Below are 24,517 nucleotides of genomic sequence, written 5' to 3'. Positions count from 1 at the left end.
ACCAACATCCTCTCTCAAGGAAATGAAACAGTACAGGATTGCTGAAGCTAAATCTGCCCAGAGGAACAATGACACCAAATGCACGTTTCTGCAGATAAGCCAAGTTGTAGTCAATGCTTCGAGAGTTTTCTCTTAAGTAAAATAGAGGAAAACTATTTGATATGTTTCAGCCCTTGAAAAATATTCAAAGCCGTGTTGATGTTTTCACTATTTATTAACTCTTAATACATTATCTACAATAATATGAATAGTTACAAGGCTTCAGGAACTTCGGTTTGTCTCTTTTCTAATTAAGTGAAAGGACCGCCTACATATTCCAAGCATGGCCACCTGGGGAAGCATAAGCAATGGTCTTAACTTTTTCATGCTTTCAGGGGTGGTTGGTGGTTACTGCTGCCCTTTCGCAGTATCCGTCCAGGGGTTCTAGGGGCGTAGGTGTATGAAAGGCATTTTCCGATACTGCCCCCATTCAGCCGCTCCGCGGGAAGGTCGGACAGCGGGCAGGAAGCCGGGACACTTCGATGACGTCATATTGCCCCGGCGTGGCTCCTTCAGGAGAGAAAGTAATGTGAGGTAAGCAATGGCATGATTGACGCCTGCACGAGACTGGGTTAGAAAACAATTATTTTTTGTCGCCCCGAAGAAATCGCCCATTCGCCTTAACTCAGTCAGTGACGGGGAATAGGAGTTTGAGATGCTGCAACAATCACCCGGGGATGCCAATGTAAAAATACATTTTGTGTTTATGTTACAAGGTTAGGGGATGTTAAAGATGCTACTGAGAAGCAAGACGGTATTCTGTAAGTAAACCGTGTTCTAGTCAAAGACCTTACCATATCTACCGCTCCCAGACGTCTCTTTATTAACCAGAATTTGACATAAAACAAGGGCTTTGATTGGGGCGGATCTCAGACCCTGCACTAACGAAAACCTGACCTTGAAACGGTTCCCTATCCGACCCTATATTAGGCACCCTAGCTTTACAGGAAAAATACTTATCGATTTTTACACAATGCCTGTAAAAAACGTTCACAGGAACATCAGCATTTCTGAATTCCCTATTCTTACTTAATCTTGCATTTCCTAAAGTGTTTGCTTTTTCCCCCAGGGTATTGTGTTTCTGTAACATTTTTCATGTAGCATATTACCCTCGAATCGTGCATACTGCGAATTTAGTCGCTTTAGGTGTCTGTGTGAATTCCGGTTATGGGGAAGTGTTTATAATGGGACACGATTGAAACCATTGTTGTTGAGGCTGAATATAGTGCAATTTTCCCATAGTATATGTCAGTGGGTAATAAATGTTTTCATAACACATTCTCATCCAAACCTTTGAACTCAACGTAGAGCCCCCATATCAGTAGTCTCGTGGTATTTGTCATTTTGTGTGAAAGTGGGTGAAGATACACAGGTGTCAAAATACTGAAAGTGAGAAAGTAAAAGAAAAGGCATGCATGCAGGTGAGAGGGAGTGTTGTATGTGGAGGGTAGTTAAGTGAAGGAAATGCAAGAAAGTAGAAGCAGAAGACAGTGAAAAGAGTGGGGCTGAGGAGGAAAGAGATGAGGTGTGAGCTATCCAGATTGAGGATTTCACAAAAATGTGGAGTGAAAAGGGGTAAGTGTTTAATAGAGTGAAAGACTGCAGAGGAAAGTGGTGTGAAATGAAGAATGGAGGTAACTGAGAGTCTCAAAAGACCAGTACGTCTTCCACATACCTTTAGTATGCTTTAATTCACAGTCTCATATTTTCAGAATTGAAACGTTGTCACTACCAATTATTCCCACCAAAATCATTGCTCATTTATCTGCTACTGCTCAGAAGACTTGGCAAACTCCTTTTAGAGACCCCTCCCATTTTTTATTCCTTCTTAAAACCCTAGATAAAATTGCTGACTAGCCAATTAATGGAGAGAGCCAATCCAAGGGTCTGGCTTGGCTCTGGGAGCCCTTGTACAAACTGAGCTCTGAAAATAGATGGCAAGTAAATCGGTGGGTTATGAAACTGGAGGCACTGTACTCCACTCTAATCAACTTTGCACCACTGCACTCTGTGCCACACTATTCTGCACCTCTGCACTACTGCACTGTACTTCACTATACTCTGAAGCAATCTACTCTACTCCACTCTGCTGCACTCACCTCCACTCCACTCTACACTGCACCATTCCACTCTACATCACTGCTCTCTACGCCAGTGCACTCTACACTACTTAACTCAAAACTCCACTCTAATCCACTCTCCACCACTGTACTTTACGCCTTTCATTCTAGAACACCCTACGACACTCCATAATACTCAACCCTGTGATGCTCTACTTCATTTAACTATACTCCGCTCTGAGACTCTACTCCTCTCTGTACCACTACACTCTACAACACTCTTCTCCAATCTGTGCCACTATACTCCACTCTGTTCTATGACATACTCCTCCATTCCACTACTCCTCTATGCCACCCCACTCTACTGCACTCTATGCAGTTCCACTCTACTACTCTACTCCAGTCCGTGCAGCTCCACTCTGACGATCTACTCTGCTCTATGCCACTCTTCTCCACATCACGCTACTCCACTCCACATCTTCCATGCCACTCCACTGTACTATACTCTACACCAGGGGTCTCCAACCTTTTCGGTAATAAGAGCTACTTATGTTCAATGAAAATCCACCTGAGCTACTAATATTAGTGTTGATGTAGTTATGCAATAAAATAAACAAGCATTTTTAATGCAATGGGTCTCACGTTTGCTCGAGTTATTAGCGTTGTAAATTCTTAACTGGACTTTTCTTGCTACATAAATTGAAAATGTAAAGAAAAACAGTTGACATAAGCAAGTCAGTTCAAAGCGCCACAGCCTCCATGAGCGTGAGCGCAAAGGAGAGACAGAAATGGAAAAAGAAGCTCTCTCACAGTCAGACATATCGGCAAATCCATGTAACATGGTCGGTCCCCAAGGCAGTAACAAAACCACCCCAAGGCGGGACAAACATAAAGCATTTAACAAGATCATCTAAGGATTTTTGAAAGGCAAGCCCACCAACTAGTGAAAGTGATGGGTGTGAGGTGGGCGTGGTTAAAAGCCCACGTAGATACCAACATGTCAGAAAAGCAGCGCTTGCATGTTCGACTTAAAAAGTGTTATCAATTGGAACCGTAGCTGCAACACTCATGGCACCAAGGTAATAATGTGAATAATACATCTCTCCAACTCAAATTGAAAATTCAGTTGTTTTTCTGCAAACAACACCTTATTTGTACTGAAAGTACACACATGTCATTTTAAGTATATGAATTTTAATTTTGGCATTCATATAATAATTCAACTTAGCAAAGCTTATATAGTAGTAGGCTGGGGTGCACACGGAAGAGCTAATCACAGGGACCTACTGGTAGCTCACGAGCTACTCGATAGAGACGCCTGCTCTACACCGTTCCACTTTACGACTTGTTCGTCTTCCACGACACTGCACAATAGTCTGTCAGTACATGACACTCCATGACAATCATCTCTACGTGGTACCACGCACCTTCACGCCACTCCATGATTCTCCACTCTATGACATACTTCGAGCCACTCTCCTCTACGCCACTAACTTTTAGCTGTGCTGAACAGCAGCCACTTTGGTGTACAACACTGCTAAAACATATTGGCAAAACCAGCGCATCCTGCAGAGGCATGATCTATTGTCTTTGCCAATGCTTGTTTACTGTTGATTTCCCTAGTTGAAACAGGTTGCTTGCATAAAGTGCTAATCCGTGCTGTCTTCCATACCTTGAATAATAAGCCTGCTCCAATTTACAAACATAGGCCGCTTTTTTAGTTCTCATTCACTAATGATAGTACGTGGCGTTACCAACAGAGCTCCAGCTTTGGACCCGAGCAACCCGGTTCGAGTCTCTCCGACGGCTCAACATCCTGTGATTCATAGCAAATTACTTAATCTTCAGGTACCTAAAATGAATGTGGAGGATGATTTCATAGGCCTATGTAGTAGCATCTGCATTACATATGTTCACCCGAACCTTTGCCTCTCTGAGTCTGTGAGGCTTCTTTTAAACGCCCCCGAACAAGAGAGTGAGTGGCAAGTAATATATTTGAGGTTCAGTCGATATGAACCCTAAGTAAAAGAATCCGTTTTCTACAGATAGTAATATGTCCGTGCCTTAATCGCCAAGTGCACCAGCATTCCTGAAATTAATGTCCCCGCCTCAGCAGTCAACTCCAGGGCTTAACATGGTTATCTGAGCGCTCGGTATCACATCCACAGAGCAATTGCTGCACAGGTCAGGAACACTGATCAACTTTAATTGTACATTGTATAATACCTGTTGCATGTCAATTGGAAGCTCAGATGGAGACCAATTTGCTCTTTTCATTCTCTTAAATATTTATAGAACTGATGATCTTCAGTCAAGGTTAAATTAAACTAGTACTCTCACCAGCCAGTTGATTACGTTCTATTGGTATCATGCACTTTCGTGCAAAATAAAATAGTATAAAGCATGAGTTGGAAAGCCCTACAGTTAATACTCTTACATATCCCCCTTTATTAAATTAGCAGTTTATTTCCTTATTTTTTTTCTTTCAAACGTATTTCATATACCACTTGACGGTAGATTTGAATGATTCACTCAAAAATCTTAGCAAACTGTTCTTGTAGCCACTAGCACGAATATCCGGTGAGTATCATGTAGTAGACTTGCTTACTTAGTGCCTGGCATGGTAGTAGTGGGAGAACGTTATTAATGGATAGGAGTGAAACAGGGAAATAGTATTCCATACACGTATGTGTGCATAAGTATTAGTGAATGTTGTACCATTTTAGTGCAAGGAAAGTTCCTTGAACATATTTGTTGTGTCAGGAAGAATTGCCCCTTAAATGAGAGCACTGAAAAATGTAGCAAACGCTCCTCTTATATGGAAATACATAATGAGGGGGTGGGTCCCTTGGTCTAGTCTGTTGAATAGGATGACAATTCCAGTGGTGGTACTGCATTGCCAAAGGAGGGAACCATCCTTTACCATGCATGCCTTTACCACGCACATGCCTCAGTCAGGTATGTTAAGTGTGTGTGGGTACCGTGACACCTTATGCCTGTTGGGGGGTTCCGAGATCAACAATTTTTTGTCAGTGCCACGGATTTGCATCCCTGAATAAAAGAGAAACAAAAAACATGGGCCCCTGTATTTTTTTCAAACGAAGCCAGAGGGTGGCGGGGGTGGATAGAAGAGAGACGTGGGTCCCCTGTTTTTTTGGGGGGGCGGGAGCGGGGCATGTACGTTTTACATTATACATTTTCTTCCTGGTAGTGCTTCTGGAAGGGGCGGTGTACCACCAACCATTTTTTTTAATGTTTGGGACAGCTGCAAAAAGCACAGCAGCCACCCAGCAACATTAAAAAAACACAATAAGTCTCGTCAGTCATTGAATCCATTTCACCTTACCATATACTTTTTAAAGCAATCAGAGCGGGAGCTGTATGCTGTTCTTCTGGTTGGTTTTATGGCTGCGCTTTGTGGCATGAGAAATGTTTAAAAAGACCCCGACGTTTATTTGTTTTGTTAATGATATTAAACATTGAGACTGTCACTATTATTAAACATTGTAAATGTGTGAATTTATGAAGTTTTCATTTGATGATAATTATTGGTGACTTTTTGACTAAGCCAATAGGTCTGCTTTATATATGTTGATATGCTGTCTCCTTGATGAAACCAATAATCCAAGTCTCATTTTTTTTCTCGGTATTTTGAGCCTGTGGTAAAGCCAGTAGGTCAGTCTTTCTTTAAGTTACACTGTTTATATTGTTACTTGACATATACAGGCATGCGCAACAGCATGTAGTTGGGCACAAGGCCTGGCCTATGCTGATTACGTCCGAACCCAGTGTGCTGTAGAGGGTTGGGTGTCTGTGAGTGGGTTCGGCACCTGCAGGAGGGGTTCCTAACCCCTTTCCACGCACGGTGATGAACATTTTAATTTATGTTAAAAAAAAAATATAAAGCTGATGAAAAATACAAAGGTTAAAGTAACATTTTAGTTAGGAATTGAAATATGTTACTTTACATTAAAATACCTTTCAATATTCAGTGGGGAAAAAAAACAAAGGTTAGAACAACGTTATTTTTATTTGAAAATGTCAGGTTAAACATGCTATAATAAATGAATTAAACAACTACGTTCACCATTTAAAGACATCTCAAGTAACTGTAGCTCGCGGCCTCACCATGACCTGCTAAATACCATACATATTACACCACTTATGATGTTCCATGACTTAATTGATAACATCAGTGCAACATCTGATAAACCACACTGCATGGCCACAAGATATAGCTACTTGAAATAACTATAACTGGTGAATTTGAGTGGTTTTGTTAGTTTACAATTGTATGATTAACTGACATTTCCACCTAACTATACCAACATAGGCATTCATGTATTAATTGGTACTTATTCAAGCGGTGCCCCATAATGCCATGGAGGTCTACTTAAACATTTTTTTGTTTTTGCTGATGTTCCTAAAAGGGGCAGGGACCTCACCAATTTTAATGTTGGGTGGCGAGGGTGCCAGGAGTTCTGCAGCACTAAAAGAGAAACTGCAGGTCTTCTGGTTCAGTGGAACCATAAGCCCAGGAAAACTTACCATAATTTTCAAAAGCATTTCCCAGGCTGGAGCTTTTGCTTTACAGCTGGGACTGCAGTGCCACCTAGAGGATGGTTGTATGGTTGCATTTAATGCAGACTTAATGTGTATAACATATAATATAAAAAAATACAGGGCCAGTCTACCAGCCGTTTGCAGCAAGGGGTTGGCTTTACGTATGGTAAGAAAATATTACTTTACTTTAAAAAAAAAAAAAGCTAGAAATTCACAGAAAAAAAAAAAAAGTTGAAGTGATGTTATTGTTAGGCATGATAATATCTTACTTTGCATTAAAAAAGAAACTTTAGAAATTTACTGGAAAAGTAATGTTATAGTTAGGTGAAATGTTCAGTCACAATGCAATATTTTAAACTGAAAAAACACAGAAAGTCACCATTTCTAGTTATCTCAAGTAACTATAACTCGTGGCCTAAGGTAACTATAACTCATTCCCTCACCATGCACTGCTAATTACCCCTCATATTACATCTTCTATGACATAATTGATAATATCACTGCACCATTTGCAATTAAATTATTGATGAGAAAACTCTGCATGGCGGGGGCGCAAGTAATAGCCTACTCAAAACAGATTTTAGAATTAGGATGCATAATTTGTTGTCCAGTCGGCCTAATGATAAATCATGCTTTTCCAGGTTTACAATCAGTCATAGTTTGTCAATAAAATTCACACCAACCTTCACTAAATCAAGCATTTACCAAAATGATACCGAAAACTCTCAACTAGATTTAGTGCAAATCTTTCACATGTTAAAATGAAAATATGCAATTTTTTTTTTTTTTTTTTTTTTTGTTTTGCATGATTTTGCCTCCCTCACCAAAGTCTCACTTTAACGTCAAAAGTTAATGTCCTTCCTGAATGCGGACTGACTTACCTACATTCTAGTTTTGGAATTCCACAGCTCGTTGACTGTAACAAGTGTTCAAAGCTGAAATATTTCCTGACCGAAACTGTGGAGAAGATATTGCAGTACCATTGTGTTCATTCCATTGGTGTTTTGAGACTCCAGGCTTCGAAGATCTTCTACAGTTCTAATGGCCACCACAGGGAGAGGATTGGTATCAATGAGTCAAACACTCAGGTAAATTGAATTGTTTCACTAGCTGTAGAAAACTTGTAAAATCATAATGCTTGCAGTGTATGTTATGCATATTTATGTAGCACTCAATCAGGGAGTGTAGTGGCAGAACTCTTTCAGGGGTGGAGTGGCCACAGGGTAACCTGATGGTTGAGCTCTTTTACTACTGTTGTCCCCAGGCCCTGGCTTAAAATGGCACTGCAAATTGAACAACCTTTCAGCACTTTATCCTTAGGGGAGTCAGGCTATCAGTTTAGGTTTTCCAAGACAGTAGTTTAGAAACTCAGAAGTTACCACGTCGCCTACAGTAATGAATGTGGTATCCAGTGCTTATCTTTCATTAAAGAGAAGTACTTTATTATACCAGACTTCTGTGTCTCTGGCACATATGTTAGTTCTTCAATGCCCCAGTCACTTCCAACCACCAAAGTAGTTTTTCCTAGAGGCAAAAGAATTCCAACAGCTTTTGAGTCTGTTTTCAAGGGTGCAGGACTTAAGTGATCACAGTGGCTGCAAGTTATCTAGTGTGAGGTCCACACTGTAGCATTATTGTGCTAAAGTCCTGATTTCCTCAAATGTGATTTGGGAGATCAGGGGTGTGTCATTTAATAAAATGTCTACTTGTCCATGACACAGGTTGCTTCATAAATCTACCTTTCCTGTAAAAACAATCTACTTTCCCTTTAGTGCCATGTAGTGTGGTGACAAATTATGGCAGCAGTCTTGTTATATAAGAATAGCCTCTCTCATTATTGCAGGGTTAATACTGTAGTAGGCCTTGAATACTAGCAGTTCCTTATTTTGCCACCTTTTTTTGCAGATCTAGATAAGTGTGCTGTAAGTAGCATTAAGCAGTAGTGCCAGGGTTGGAATTCCCTTTTTAGTCTATTCAAACCTACTAACATGCATGTTTTAAGGGTTTTTTCCAGCTCTTCTCCAATCATTTCCCATACTGAGAAAGGTGTGACATTTACTCCCAACAAGGGTCAAAAGTAAAATTTCTTCCAGGGTTTGGAAAAAAGTGATTAAAGGAAGAGTGAACTTGTAAACGCTCAACAGATCTTTACATGAGCAAATCTATACCTGCAAACTTTCTCATGCTAAAATACCGTTCACAAATATTTTCTAGAAGTAAGATTGCCTGGTAGACTTGTGATTTCATGAAATATGCAAATCTGCACTAATGCAAAAACATATACCATGGGTGAACTGTTGTGTTTTTTTTCTCTTTTTTTGAACAAATTGGGTCCCTGTTTATGGTTGGCGTTAACCAAGACCTTTTGTTTTATTAAAATTCTATCTCTCTATCCATGTATGGGCTGGCTTCACTGTGACTGATCCTACTTGCAGAACCTGCTCATACTCAGCCTTTGGATCCCCTCAAGGTTGACAAGTTCCACACATCTACAAATCCATGTTACAGTACATTACAATGATCGCAGTCTGAGCTTTCACAAGGACCCTATCAGCATACAAAGTAGTTTTGTTCAGTGCTAGGAACTACTGTGACAATGCATGCTTTTTGCGACCAATAATGTTTTGGCTTTTTGCTAATATTTGTTACAATGGTGATGGCCCAGCAGCTCCCACAAGAATAAAGTTTTACAAAAGCCATGTCAACACAAGACACGCTTTTACAAAACTATAAGACTGGCCATCAGTGTAGTAACGATTGGCCTTGCTAATGCTTGTTTACATTCATGTGTCCCATAATCTTGTTGAAACTGGAGAGACTGACTTTCCATTATCAATATTGTTTTGAAATAATAACATGCATCAACACATTTTACTAAAAGATGCTTCGAAGAAATTGTACCTAAAATTTCACAGTAGTTTAGCAAAACGTTTTTTTTCCTAGTTACATGTTTTTTATTAACATTTTATTTTGACAGCAAAAGAACATCAATCTTGCTATCAAGCTTCTGCAACTATTTGCATTTATTCAGAGAGCAACCCAGGAGCATTATACATAGCCTCCATAATTGTTTATGTCTGTAAACATGTTTACATATTTTTTACTGAAACCACTGTCAGTAGTGCAGTCCGAGCTTACACATTTTTTTTTAGAACTCTCACCCTAATAATAAAGGCTTTGTATTAATGAACCATGAATACAAGTTCGAGCAGCATTAACATATGGACACAAATATTATCTTAACTGCAGACAATTCAGTTCCCTGCTCTGTAATGTGGTACTGTAAATTGACAGCCAAAGGGTATGTGCTGCAAGTGGTTGGGCCTTCTTGTCCCAAGGACAAAATAAACCTGAAAACTTGTTGTCCTGGACCCCAAACAATATGTCCTGGGCGTCAGGCTATAGGAATTCCACACCTCTGGGAGATCCTTGCAGACTGCTATTCGTAGATAATCCTCCTCTTGGTCCTCCTGGGCAATTTGCCACCCACATAATGTATCATACTGTATTATCTAAGCAGGCACCAGAAATGGTGGCACAATCCCTTAGGTGTCTAGGAAGTTTCAGGATGAATGTTGTTTGAGTGATGGATGGAGAGTCCAGTTTAACAAAAACATCTTCAAATATGAGATCAGTAACCTGCAGAAGTAGTTTTAATAATTAGAAATTGATGCTTAATTCAGATGTGTTTATGGTAGCATAACTAGGACTCTTTCAGCTTTCATTGACACCCACTCAGAAAAAATGTGCACTTGTATTTTAGAGTGACCAAGCTTTCTACGTGCATGTTGAGTGCTTTTCCAGTCTAAAAAAATAAGTGAAATACAAACTCTACTCATGTTTCTTCTTGCCGGTATATAATACAAATGTTTTAATGTACCTTTGGCGGAGGAGGCTGGGACTAGGATGTTCTTGTCCGTGTAACAATTTCAAAGCCATTTGCTCAAGGCTCTTCCGATGAGCCATTCGTTTATTTAAACATTTTATTGCACTCGTGTTATGAAATGAATAGTTATCTCCTTGGTTTTTATCATATTTTGTATATTAATGTTCAGCAAAGTTGGTGTACCTAAATGTTTCTTATCTCCGTATCATATATATGCAAATAGCGATTGGTGATTTTAAGTGCATTTTCATTAATTTAGCCCTGTTTTGTCGTTTTCAGACCATGTGGAGTGTGTGGCCATTCTGCCTGAAATCATATAAAATACCTTGTTTTTTAGAAATGTGCCAGTCTTTTAGGCTCTTTCTTTGGAGACTGACTGTCGATCTGTTGTTGATCTGTACTTTGGTTCCCGCTATTTATTTGCTTTGGTGAATACCTTATGTTGATCCTCTTGCAGATTATTACTTAGACTACTTTGATTTGAGCTAATTTAAGATTTGACTAACAATCACTAGTGATCTACATTTTCTATAAAAATTAGAATTCTTGTCTTGTCAAGATTTTATTACTCATCCTAAGGTTAGCCTTACGACTACTTACTAGGCCTTATGAAGACTCAGACAACTCCAGTCCTGAGTCTTAACCCTCTAATGGTTTAATTAGAGAATCAGCAGACGTTTTTGGTGCAGAACGGTGGGCAAATTGGAACAAAATTAGGACAGTATGGGGAATACTAATTAACAAAAAGGAATTAACCTAATTACAGAATTTTGAAATCATTTAGAATATTGTGAGAGTGTCTGTAGATGCTGCTGGTTGGTCAGTATTAATATGACTGAGTTGTTTGGCTCTGAGTGTGTGTTGTCTTGTGACGTGTAATGCGTAGTGAAATTATTTGTTTTGCATGCAGCACTGCATGTTATTTCAGTGGTGTTTTGTCTTGCGCGTGTGTTGAAAATTCAAAGTTGTAATGAGTTGCGCAGGTTTCTGACGTTTTGCAAAATTTGCATTTTGATGAAGAAATTGTGATTTTGTGTTAATATTTATGTGTAAAAGGTTTTTGAATTAATGCTTTCATGGAGAACTAGAGTTTAACATAAAGTTGTATGCTGAATAAGGGTGAGTGGTGCCACACCAGGTTATAAATTGAACTTCATAAGATACTTACAGTCTAGTTTTGTATGCCAACTAATCTTGAGTAGCAGTGTTTATCCTGTGCGCAGCAATAGGCACACTGATAATGAGGATAGGTTGTCGCTGGTCGAAAGCCTAGGTTGGTGTGATTGAAATTGCCGGAAGGTACTGTTCCTTTTCTGTGGTGAGTGTGATTTTCCAAGCTTTATCCCTGTAGTCAGACTAAGTTTTAGGTGTTTAGGTTTATTATTACTTTTGATATTAGGTATTTTAGATTGAATTGTGAACTTGCATTGTGATTGGCTGTATTAGCATTATGTGTATTGTGACGTTTGTTTGAAATGATAAATAATAGGTGTGCTCCTGGATAAGTCAAAGATTCCTTCTAACTGAAGAGAGGGTCCACCTCAAATTGGTACACCCGCCTATGCGATGGTGCCTAATTATGATTTACATTTGTGCCTGTGGCTTACAGAGTGGCAAAAAGCTACAATTTCCTGAGAATGGTACATTTGACGTAGAAACAAAACTAACTATTTGAGGGCTGCCATGTGTGGGATAAAACCGCAACCCAGACCTGCGAAGATTGAGGCACTGAATGAATGAGATTATGTGATCAATGTAAAAAAAAGGCATCAGAAAATACCAAAGGGTCAGATTGGAAAAGCTGTTAAACATTTGTTGGATGCGAAATGCCGATTACGAAAAAGGGAGTGGCATGAGAACATATATGAAACTGGGTTTGTTTCCTGGGATTGCAACTGGCTCAAAGGAAAAACAAAACAGAGCTTAACATGGAAAGTAAAAATGAGAGAAAGGAAGAGAATAGGAGTGATTCTGAGGGACAAGATGAGATCAGGGATAATTTGTTGATTAAGACGAATATAATGAGGATCATGCACAAAGACTAGAAGCAGGAGCAGAGGGGCCAACAGCAGAAACAGATGATTTGGTAGCTGCCCAATCATCTCAGAGGAGGGCAAAGACTGTAGAAATGTAATATTTTAAAACTTGGAGGATTTACATCATATTGTACACTAAAAGGTAATGGGGATGAATTTCTGATATTTAACAAGGAAGAATTGGTATTTGTGAATTTTGAAGTAGGGAAACATGCTTGCTACACACACAGAGTTTGAGGAATTGGCTCAAATATTTGGATTTATGAAACAAAAATCCTAGATCATATAGAATAGAATTATTGGAACAGGATTAACGAAACCAGAATATTGTACCACTAAGAATACATCTGAGAATCAGTTGACATAATTAGAGATTGAGAAAACGTGAATACATTTAAAGATCATTGGTCTGGAAAGTTTGATAAATCACAAAAGAACAACTTGGGAAAGCATATTAATGTGAGTGATGCTTAATGCAAAGTAACAGCTGAAGAAGATTTTCCGTTGAGGGAAGTGCCTGAAGGCGCATATGTGCATGTACCTTGGTCAAGCAGTGACTTGATGACTTTTACAAAGAATTTCCAAAAGTGGAAAGGATCTTAACCATTTATTAGGTACTTTGGGAACATCTAGATGGGTTGTTTTCAACTGTGGTACCTAAGGATTTGTGGAACAAGTGTGAGACAGTGGTTCGGCAGCCTGAGGAAGAACCACTCTGAGTTGGTGCAAGTAATAAGCCTTCTTCATCTGTCATGGAAAAGTATAAGCAGATTAATGAGCATTTGAAGGGAGTGTTTCCCAAGAAGCAAGTCAATTGGGGGGAAATCATGGAAGTGACACAAAAATCAGATGAGTTAGTGGATGCATATTATTATGAAATGTATGCAGATTAACAGGCAGCACACTGGAGTTAATGCCTCAGCAAAAGAATGTGTCTTGTAATTTGTGTCTGCTTTTGTGTATGGATTGCATCTAGTGTGCATATACAGCAGTGAAATGTGCTGGTGAACAAATTGTTAGATGAGATTCTTGCCTATGCTAAGTATTGTAGTGATTGTTGCGATGCAAAATAAGGAATCAACTAAGGATAAGTTAGTGGTAGTTAAAACAAAGTGCTTTCAAAAAGGCGGTTAAGGAACTTTCCAAGCACCAGTTGCAGGTTTTGCTGTACAAGATGCTGGTGCACATGGTAATGGTGTTCAAGATGGAGATAGTTGTCTTCTTGCTTTTTTAAGGCAAGCAATGATACTAACAATGTACAGGTGAGAAGTGGTCCTGGTCACTTATGTGGTAAAGGAGGACCCTAGAAAAAAACTAGTAGATTTAATCCAAATAGAATTCAAAACATGTCTCAAATGACAGGCTTATTGATGCTAGAGCACTGACTTGAAGCTTGTATTACACTGAGGTTTCTCAAATGCAGAAGAATGAGAATCAGATGGCACAAAATAGTATCACTGCATCATCACAGTCCTTGGTCCCTGCCCTTCCTGCCTCTGTGCAGAATGCAAATCAATTCAATATGACTATGCCTTCCACTAACCTATGCAGAGTAACATGCTAGGACCTCAGCCAAAGTTTAAATTCAGCAGAAATACTCAGGGATTCTTGAGAATTTTACACAATTTACAGCTACACTTGGAGTTATTACAAGACCAAGTTCTGCGCTGTAGCAGTGCTAAATAGGGGAAGAGGATTGCATGCTTGGCGCAATCCTAGAGACAGACCAGGATGGTTTTTTTTTTGGGAGGACAAGTAGATGGCAGTCCTGTATCATTTTTGATTGATAAAGGATCTTACCAATTCATGTTTCAATCAGTGAAGGTTCCCAACCTATCCCTCTTGGGAAAAGAAGTCCAGGCTTTAGGCATTTCAGACACACAAGTGACAAATAAGTTGACAGCCAATGTCCCAGTTAAAATTGGTTTGAGTATTAATAATCATAAGTTTATAATTGGGGAGACAAATCCAGGGAAGTTGTTGGGTCAAGTTCTTTTGTGCAAGTTAAATAGTGGATTTACTAAACCAGGGATGGTTTCGGATTCAAGCAAGGTTGAGTTTAAATTAAAATCACGAGGTGTAAAGATGAAATTATTCTCAGTTCTCACTGAAGGAGTTTTAAGACGTGCTGTGAAAGAGGAGATTTGCGATTTTACAGGAAAGGAATTGGGTTAATGAGAAGTGTAGATCCAGTGCAGTACTGTAAAACCATATACAGTGTATCCTTGCAACCCTTAATATTGACTTACTCATAAAGCTGAGGGATTGCACAGTTCATTGATAAAATGATTGATTGGGGCATTCTAAAGCAAGTCCTAAGTAATTCACCTATAATGGGCTTGAAGAAACCCACTGGCAAATGGGGAATAGTAGAGACTTTTCACAAAATTAATGATATGGTCCTTTCATGGTGTCCAGTGGTACAGAATCCAGCAGCCATTGTGTTTCAGATTCCAGGTAGTATAAAGTAGCGCACAGTAATTGGTTATGTCAAGCATTTGTCTCTATTCTTTTTCATAGGGATAGATGAAATACTTTTGCCTTCTGATTCTGAAATAAAGTCCTTGTTTGGTGCAGCATCCCACAAGGCTCTACAGAGAGTCCTTCACCCTTTTCCCAAACACCAAAGAAGCATTTGGAAAGTTTAAATTTGCCTTGTGGCTCAGTACTGGGACAGTATAAGGATAAGTTGATGATTGAGTTTTGTATTTGCTGAAAACGGTCATAAAGTAATCCATATTTAAATGCAAAACTGTCAAAAATAAGTCATTTATTTGGGACACCAAACTGAGAACAAAGTAAGGTTAGGTGTTCAAAGAGTACATTTGTGTGATTTTGAGAATGCACCCACCAACTGAACAGAGAGAACCGAAGATGTTTCTAGGAATGATTGGCTACGGTTGTCAGTGGATTCCAAAGTTTTCCATGATTGCTAAGCCCCTACAGAGGCTAATGCACAATGAATTTGGTTATCTGGTGCCTCGGGTTGAAGGGTGTATACAAACCTTCCTAAAGCTCAGGCCTAGTTTATGTAGAGCACCTGCTCTAGGAGTTATGGGAAAGTTTTTTTTATTTATTCTGTCATGAAAGAGAAGGCTGTGCACTTGTTTTATCCCTAGCAGCTTGGACCAACCAAGCAGCCAATATCATAGCTCTCTGCATCACTGTATTCAGTAGTTGCTGCCCTAACATGTTGTATGAAAATATTGTAGCAACGTCTTTGGCAATTGAACACAGTGAGGCAATTGTAAAGGGGTAAATACTTATTGTGTTGGATCCATATTCAGTTGAGACATTGCTAACATATATATGCACTCAGCATCTCACAAATAGCTTCTTGACAAAGTATAAGCAAACAATCATGGAAGCAGAGAACATTTCAGTTAAACTCTACAGCACCCAAATCCTGCTACACTCTTACCTTTGCCAAAAAGGCAAACTGAAGAAATGGGTAAAGAGATTTATGATAATGATAGTCTTACCAGAGTGGCATGGCGCAGAGTGAAGAAACTAGAGTAGAGCAGAGTGTTAGAGAGTGAAGTAGCATAAAGTGTCACAGAGTGAGTGTTGCACCAGGGAGTGTTTTAGAGTGGAGAGTCGTGGTATGTCATTCTTAGTAGTAGCATAGAGTTGAATGGCTTAGAGTAGTGTCGTAGATTGGCATGGAGTAGAGTAAAATACTGGGGTGTGTCTGGAGTGGTGTAAAGTGTAGTGGCAGAGAGTGGTTTAAAAGAGAGTGGTGAAGAATGGCGTAAGTGACAGAGTAGATTGGCATAGAATGGAGTGGAGTGACATAAAGTGGAGTGTCATGGAGTATCCTATAGAGGAGTGGAGTATAGTGTCATAGAATGGAGTACAGTAGAGTGAAGTGTTACAGAGTGACATAGAGTGCCAAAGACTTCAGGAGTGTCATAGAGTGGAGTGACATAGAATGGGGTAAAGTGCTGTGGAGTGGGATAGAGTGGACTAAAGTGTTGTGGAGTAGAGTGAAATATGCACAGTGTGGTAGTGGACTGCTATTGCCACTACAGACAGCACATTTTCAATTGCAACTACCATTAAATTTGCACAGACATACACATTGATAAAACTATAAAGTGCACAAATTATGATGTGCGGAAGTCTGCATCACCTAGTGTACTGCTTTGTTTCAATCGTATTAAAATGTTAGTTTCCACCAAACTTCAGAGTTACAAAATAGTTTTTCATTTATGCATCCTTAATTCCAATATATTCTGAAATAGTTGCGCAGTTTATTTACTGGCATTTAAATTTTGTTTTGTGCTGTAAACAAAATAACATCCTACAGCATTTGCTTTCACTGGTACCCAGCAAGATTGTCACATGAATTCACTTCTCTTTGCAGTCAAAGAAAGAAAAGTAAACAACAACCTCCCTCAGAAGACAGTGCCTAACATTTGCTCTCTGTCTTTGAGTGCAAAGCAAACGTGGCAAAATAAAAGCAAGATTTAAAGGCCTGTTTATTGCTCATTCACTTCTGAATTTCAGCATGATTATTTTAGAAGTGCTTTAGCTCCACCACCCCTCTCATTCTTAAAGCGTCTAGGGCATGGATGTGAAATTGAGGAAGAACATTGCTTGTTATTCTATTAATGAAGAGTTCTGACCAGAGTAAACAAGCTCACAAATAGAACATTGTTCCTCATAAGCATGCAGGATTACTTATCTTTGCACTAACAGTTCATTAATCAGTCAAGCAAAAAGATAGGAAGCAGGAAGTCATTTTAAAGTAATACAACTCTAAAGCTAGTATACAGGGGAGACGACTGTAAAGTAATCTACTGTTGGAGAGTGCCTTAAGAAAAAGAAAGAGTTGCCAGGAAGCAAGCATCTGTGGAAGAATACAAGGAGCCAGTCAGAGAGGTGGTAAACAGGCCATGCTTCACATTAGAGAAAACAACATACTGAACTAAGAGAAATAAAGCCAGCAAATAGCAGGCAAACTTGAGTTGCAAAACATAAAGTAACTGGTAAGCAGTGGACAGAATGCATTCAGAAGCTTTCAGCATGTCCCGACTATGCATTGTCAGCCAGATAGCTGTGCTGTCTGGTAGGCTCAACGTAAAAAAAAAGAAAAGCAGCTTTGGTGTACTGCTGGGCAAGGGCAAAGGATTTCGTCACTACACACCTGTACTGTTGTACATTTAACATCTACTACCAGAGGTTTTCATAGTTTCTAGTCAAGAGGCTGTTTGGTTGATTTATGTCAAGAAAGGTTTCTGATTTTATTGCATAACTTATCTGCATTGTTCAGGAAGTTCGCCCCAGTCAGGCACATTACTGAAGGAAGGATCCACATGTCTGAGCAGGAAAGTCCCACGTAATGTATTTTAGCTCTTTCGCACAGAAGTTTGTAAGATGTACAGGCACATGTTTATAATGCACTATGTGGTTGCTTTTCCTTAAAGGGTTAACTGTATTAATCAAAAAATCTAGTGATGTTATGTCCTTAGTGTAAGGCTGAAAGACAGGCTTATTGATGCCAGAGCAATGAGTTGAAGCTTGTATTACATTGAGGTTCCTCGTCCTCGCCAACAAAGGTATTTATTTATTCTCACAGTACATCATACAGAATATTTCCTGTCCATTAAAAAAAAAAAAAAAAAAACTGCAGTCCAGCATGCACACAGTTCCAAAAACACCGCTTCTCGAAATGCACTGCAGATGGTTGAATATTGACTTAGCCGTAGTCACCGGTAGTGTACTCTCAGTGGAATGCTGCAAGAAGCCCAGCATAGCTGTTCTGGAAATTTGCATGTCCCCCCCACCCTTATGATACCAGATTGCAGAAAATAACGCGTACAAAAGCTTTTCGTTGACCAGAAGCCCTTACACTGCTGTAGGAAAAAAATAACCACCAGTAAAAAATCCATTGTAATCAGTAGTTCTCTTACGGACTCATTAATCAGTTTGGCCATCGGGGAAAGCAGTAGTTTGTAAACTGCATAACTGTTACTATATGATTATATCATTTTTCGCGCACTGTTTTGCAGATTGATACAGAGGCAACACTTGAGTTGACGTCTTCTATTGTTATTGTCGTTTCAGGTTATTGCAGCAGCAGGTGTTGAGGGGTTTCCCTCCTGCTATTTGCAGTTTGCATATTTCTAGCTGTCATCACAATTCCAACAGAACATCCATAGTGCGCTGTGGAAGGCAGGTATACAGCAGAACGTATCCAGTTTTACTGGTCAGACCTGATGGATCCACCATTACCATTCGCTATAAAGAGCCCAGGAGAATCCTCGAAGTAAGGCACATCAGTAGTGTACAATCTACAGGTTTTATGTGACAGCATTGTAATTATCTAAACTATACTTTGTGCAGAGAATCCACATTTCTTAGAGCTCTTAGAGTTAACCTAGCTGACACGAACATGCATAAATGGCCCTTACTTATGTTGAGTCACCTAGGTCAGTGGTTCCCAACCTGTGGTCTGGGGACCCCCAGGGGTCCGCGAAGCCTCCTCAGGGGGTCCGTGACTGCTTAGAAAATTAAATAGTATTAACAAATTAGGTCCCAGCAGTCAGTGGAGGGGGTCACTGGATTTCAATAATGATTCAGTGGGGGTCCCCGGGTTCCAGTAATGATAAAGTGGGGGTCCACAGAAGTCAAAAGGTTGGGAACCACTGACTTAGGTTAGTCGGAACAGTACACAAGGGCCCTTGGTGAAACTCAGTGTTTTAACCTTCGGGACAAGCCATTTTGTTCTCTGTGGACCCAATTCACAAGGTGTGTTTCTGTGAATAAGGACGTCTTACTCTTGTAATAACAGAAGTAAGTTACACCAAAGCCAGGCTTTATGAAAGAAAAAAGCCTTGATCGTCCACCTAATTTTACTTAATATAGATCACTGTCTTCAATGATAAGAAAGCTGACAATATTCGTGACTGAGATTTACGGTGGCAGATTCACACATTTGGATAATGTATCTGGTGTGGCATTCTTTGAGAGACTGCTTGTTTAATGTTAAAGACAATTGAAAAGGTATTTTTAACAACCAAACAGAATGCAAAATTGATGTGTAAACGCAGGTATCTTATAAGGATCTGAATATTTTGTTTAAACAATTGCCATGCACAATGTACTTTTATGCATATATTGCAACATTTGGGAACTAGGTGCAATTCTCAGACCTAAATTGATTTTATTTGGGAATTACAAGAATGATAGATTCTGGTATTGATTTTTAAGGTTATAATTTATTGACTAAATTCATCTGAAATGCAGGTTGTCTTCTTGCTCTCGTGTGTGTCCATTCTAATTTCTAATCAGATGTAGCATGGTATCCAGGTCGCCATCTATCCACAGTACACAGAAACGTGGTTCACAGGTATCTAGTTTGTAGTGCCCTACCTTCTTTCGCTTTTTGTTTCCTCTGGCTAGCTGGCAGTTTTTTCAACTATCTCAGGAGCTCAAGAGACAGCAAAAACCGTATGTTCTTCTTGGGTTTCCACTTTTCATTGCTTACATAGCCATTCTCATAACATCAGGTGAATTAACACACATCCTTTGTTTGTAGACAAATTCATGTAAAACATAGCATTTCATTTGATATCCGATATAAATCATCTTTACTGGACTGTGCAGTTGGAAGGACCATTTGTGCTTGCTCAGCAGATTGTCTTTCCAGATATTTTTGTAAAGATTTAGTAGTTTTGGGTCATTTATATGTTAAGGCATCTGATTAATGTCCAAAGATATACGCTACACAGATTTTTATAGTACATAAACGTTCTAAAAATGCTTTTGTGATTTTAGTTACACCAACTCAAAGAAGCATATAGGTAGTTTTCCTGGGGAGGGACACTGAAATGCATGCATTCTAAAATATCAAAATCGTTTTCCTTTTATCAGCAATTGTATGTGAAGGGTTTATAGCTGAAAGAAATAAACAAATGGAAAAATAATATCAGAAATTCTCTTTCAATTAGACTTGCTATAAATGTGGTTCATGTAATTCCTGAATGGGTCCTAAGTAATAAATAAAAAGAAGCATTAGCAAAGCCAATATGTTTCGCCTTTGAGACCTAGTGACTCTAACACCTTTGTTCAAGCTTTGCAGCATTGGCAATTCCAGTGCTACATGAAGAGGAACAAAAAAAGCAAAACAATGTCATTTTGTAGGCGCATGCACGGGTCATGACGTATGTGCATGGCACATGTGCCTTTTTTTTTTTTATTATTTCACTTATCAGTCCGAGCTGGATCGGTAAATAAAGTAGAATGAAAGTAGAAAGTGCTGGCAGCAATTTTCCTGCCTATGCCTCTAAAATAAAAAACATATAAAAAAAAAAAAGGAAAATCATTGGTTGGGGAGCAACAGAGGAACAGGTTGGGTTTGCAGGTGTTGGCAGGAAAGGAGTCCTACGATGGAAGAAGTAACAAGGCGGGCAGGGGGAGACACACAGGCGGGAGAAAATAACATTAGGGAGAAGCACACTGGTGAGAGCAACAAGGAGCATGGTGGAGAGAAGCACCCTGATTAGAGGGCTACGCCTAGAGAAGTTTGGGACAAGCACCCAAGTGAGACTGCTGGGAAACGCATGCTCTCTGGTGGAGTGTTTAAGCAAAAATAAATAGTTCCCAAGAAGTGAGCAGTGGAACGACACAAGTAAAGAGGATATGCTCCAGGGTAGGGGCATATACAAGACTGACAAGCCAGGCCATTGAATGGAAAACAAGCAAATGGGAGTGACAATAAAGCGAGACAATGGTAAGTAATGAGTGGACTTTAAGACCACTATAAGTTCTTTGCAAGGTGACAATAGGTATTCAGCAACCAGACAGCTTGCACTGCCTGGAAAGCTAGAACTAAAAACAAAGGACTGCCAAGTAAAATTGAGAAATGTAAAAGTTGGAACAAATTAATGTAAGTCACAGGCATAACCACATTTTCACTATATACATTAACTGTAGACTCAGTAGGGCCTATGATCTTACCCGCATGCATGAAAATCAGCAAGTTACGTTGCCCTTGCTGCTCTTTTCTGTCTTCACTTATTATGAATGTAGTGCAACCTACATAACAGAGAACATGAGAAGCACATGTAAATCATGATTTTTGAATATTTTGAACAAACATTGAAAATTTTGACTTGTCTTTATGGGTCATGGTCCAAAAAATGTAACGTCCATTGTTCCACGCTGTGCTACCGCTAATCAGCCTTCTTATAAACAGGTTGGACCACTTCAAAGCGAATTTGCTTGCTTTTGGAAAATGCACCATGCATCTTTTTATACGTGAGGATAAAAAAAGTGTGGTGAATGGGCATAGTTTTCCTACGGGGCACAGAGGATGACAGCTGCATTCCTGATTTTCTGTCATAGAATCCTATCACAGACCGGTGGACTTTTTTACTACAGGGCATTTTTTGATTTAACCACTTGGCTGCTAGGGTTTTTTCCTTTTGTGACACTTTTTTAACCTATAGAACAGGTCAGTGTTTAAGTCTACACAACTTTTATTCTACATATCGGAGAATGTAATGATGCAGTGGATTTGTTAATTACACTTCAGCAACCCGAAAAACTTGCTAAAATACAGCAACAATTTATATAGTTGAAAAAATTGAAAAAAGTGTGTGGAAAAAAATGTGTTTGCTCTAAAAAATAGAGTAAACAAAAAAGGTTGGTGTGCTAAAATGAATTTTAGGTTTCTAAAACAATTTGAGGGGGGGTGATTTAAAAAAAAGTTTTCTGGTATTTTTGAAGAGGGTGGCCAATATTTTCTATTTCTGCTGTTAGTCCATTTCTTCAAATTTGTAGGCAACCCAAAAGGCATACATTTCCAAACACTAGACAGTTTTTTGAATTCCTCAAGGCTTAGTTGTATAAATTGGTTTAGATTTCCCAAACAACTAAAAACTTGAAAAAACACCTGATACCACAGTTTACATTACAGATTAAAAATTACATATAAAAGTGACATGTTACTGTACAAGGACATTATTTGCAAAATGCTGATAAAAATGTTTCCTGAACAAAATTCAAATTGAATTGGTGACAAGGTATGCATCTCTAATTTTTCTTACTGTAGGGCAAATTACAAATGTAACATACTGCTACTTCTTCTCACTATTGTAGTTGCAGAGATCTACAGTTTTCATAGTTTTTCCAAAAATACAGTACCCAAAACCAACACCTCAGCTGAATAGTGGGTTCAGTAATGTTTCATTGTGTATCAAGCATGCTTAACTTGACAGTGAAAAATAAAAGGAATAACAATGATACATCAAGGAAATCTCTAATTGTAAAAAAAATTGTACCTACAATTTGGACTCTAGGGATAGCTGTAATGTGTACCTCGTATAATTCGGAATACACGTAATGTTGTACAATAGCATCGTTAAAAAAAAAATGGCTCAGTTGCTCATATTTTCAATGTATTTCCTCTGTCACAAATGCCTCTCTGTCAGTTCTGAGCTGTACACTTGACTATCTGTCTGCTCAGACTGCACTGCTTGCCAAGTTCCGTGAGGTTGCATCGTTTGACATTTGCGTAACTCTCCCTCTTTGCAAAACTAGCTGGCTTACACCTTTCAATCCATAGATGTAGATTTTCAGTCAGCTTGCCTTATGGATGAAGTATAAGCATTGCTGTTCAGCATATCTGGTTTTCTTCTCAACACCCCTTCTGCAAATCTGTATAGAAATGTCTCGAGATCCTTGCACTTAGTGGCCACATATGACCACCAGCCTTTCACTGGTTGCTGTGCTCTTTTGTACAGTAGGCCATACCTTAGTTGTCTGCAGACAATGAACGGTTCACTTTCATGATTTTTGTGCTCACCGTTCCTCAGCAAATTTTCAAGATCCACGTATTGGTCTTTATTCTGTGTGCATCAATTATGTCCAATGTTTAGGGTCTCAAGCGAATATATGTGGGCCCTTTGCTGTTTTGGGACACTTCTAATATTAAATACAACCGAGTGATGCTTATAACCAGTAACGCTGACTTTAAGCAAGTGGCAAATACAGATATTTAGGAGAGTGTTTGATTCTGATCAACAATTTTTTTTAATTATTTTTTTTTGCTTCAACTATGTTCACAATACTGTTCTCGCCACTTGCGGGTACAGCTTTAAGACTTGATGTTTTTCCTTTGTAACATTTGTTCAAGCCTTTTTCAGTCTTCTTCACTCAGTTCACCACCTTTCACACCTCAAAGCACTAAAATCATTATAGTATTGATCCACTTTAATACATTGATCCCCTCATGTTTCGTAGGTTTGTTCTTTGTTTTTCCAATTGTAAACGTTTGTACAATGATTATTCACTTACAAGTCAGAATAATCACTCAAGTGGTTATTTAAAATTACAAAATCAAATTAAGAATTATAAAGGTATTTAATGAGTTGCCTATATTCTGTTTTTCATTTTTTTATTTTATTTCAGATGCCTGTAGATATCACCACACTCTCAGAAGTTGAGCGAAAGGCAAGGTTCCGTAAACGTGATCCAAAACGATTGCAACCAAAAGAGGAAAAAGAAGAATTTTTGGATGAGTTTAATGTAGAGGATTACAAAAAATTTTGGAAGAAAAAATAAACTATTTTATTTTTGCTCTGCAAACTCTGAGAAAATACTAATTCCTGCTATTGTCATCTCATATGAATAAATGCTTTACTACTTATAATATAGTATTGTTTGTTGTTTTCCCCTTTTATCAGAGATCAAAAAGAGTACATTGGGGTAAGAAAACTAGATCTGTTGCAATGGGTCGCAGCATGGTTTGGTACTGAAATATAGCGGTCCTGTTTCTGTGTGCTTTTTAAATACAACTCAAGTTGTTGATAAAGTGTTGCTGTAGATACATTGCATGGATTTCGTTACTTAGGCATGATTTGGTCAATATATGCACACAGACATAATGGTGAGATGTATTTTTACAGCTCAAATGTTTAGGTCCT

General features: G+C 38.9%; 1 protein-coding gene across 3 annotated transcripts; it reads left to right on the top strand.

The window, feature by feature from the left end:
• Positions 1 to 287: 287 nt before the first annotated feature.
• On the top strand, positions 288 to 24,243 carry MRPL55 (mitochondrial ribosomal protein L55). Of its 3 annotated transcripts, none has more exons than XM_069210992.1 (4): positions 297 to 573; positions 7,571 to 7,750; positions 18,654 to 18,855; positions 24,003 to 24,243. In XM_069210992.1, exons 2-4 carry the CDS (start codon positions 7,704 to 7,706, stop codon positions 24,153 to 24,155), a joined length of 402 nt encoding a protein of 133 aa, XP_069067093.1. In that variant the 5' UTR covers positions 297 to 573; positions 7,571 to 7,703; the 3' UTR covers positions 24,156 to 24,243. The 3 variants fall into 3 exon arrangements, with proteins under 3 accessions (XP_069067091.1, XP_069067093.1, XP_069067092.1); XM_069210991.1 differs by having other exon boundaries at positions 436 to 573; positions 7,555 to 7,750; XM_069210990.1 differs by lacking the exon at positions 7,571 to 7,750 and having other exon boundaries at positions 288 to 573.
• The last annotated feature ends 274 nt before the right edge of the window (positions 24,244 to 24,517 follow it).

Source organism: Pleurodeles waltl, chromosome 10 (assembly GCF_031143425.1).
Source record: "Pleurodeles waltl isolate 20211129_DDA chromosome 10, aPleWal1.hap1.20221129, whole genome shotgun sequence".
NCBI classification, from domain to species: domain Eukaryota; kingdom Metazoa; phylum Chordata; class Amphibia; order Caudata; family Salamandridae; genus Pleurodeles; species Pleurodeles waltl.
Note: the sequence above shows the minus strand (reverse complement) of the source record. Positions and strands in the feature narration are given on the sequence as shown.

Coding starts and splice junctions, on each gene's coding strand:
- MRPL55 (XM_069210990.1), top strand. CDS start 440: ATGAAAGGCATTTTCCGATACTGCCCCCATTCAGCCGCTCCGCGGGAA. Junction 574..18,653: donor AGGAGAGAAAGTAATGTGAG/GTAAGCAATGGC, acceptor TTGTCGTTTCAG/GTTATTGCAGCAGCAGGTGT. Junction 18,856..24,002: donor AGCCCAGGAGAATCCTCGAA/GTAAGGCACATC, acceptor ATTTTATTTCAG/ATGCCTGTAGATATCACCAC.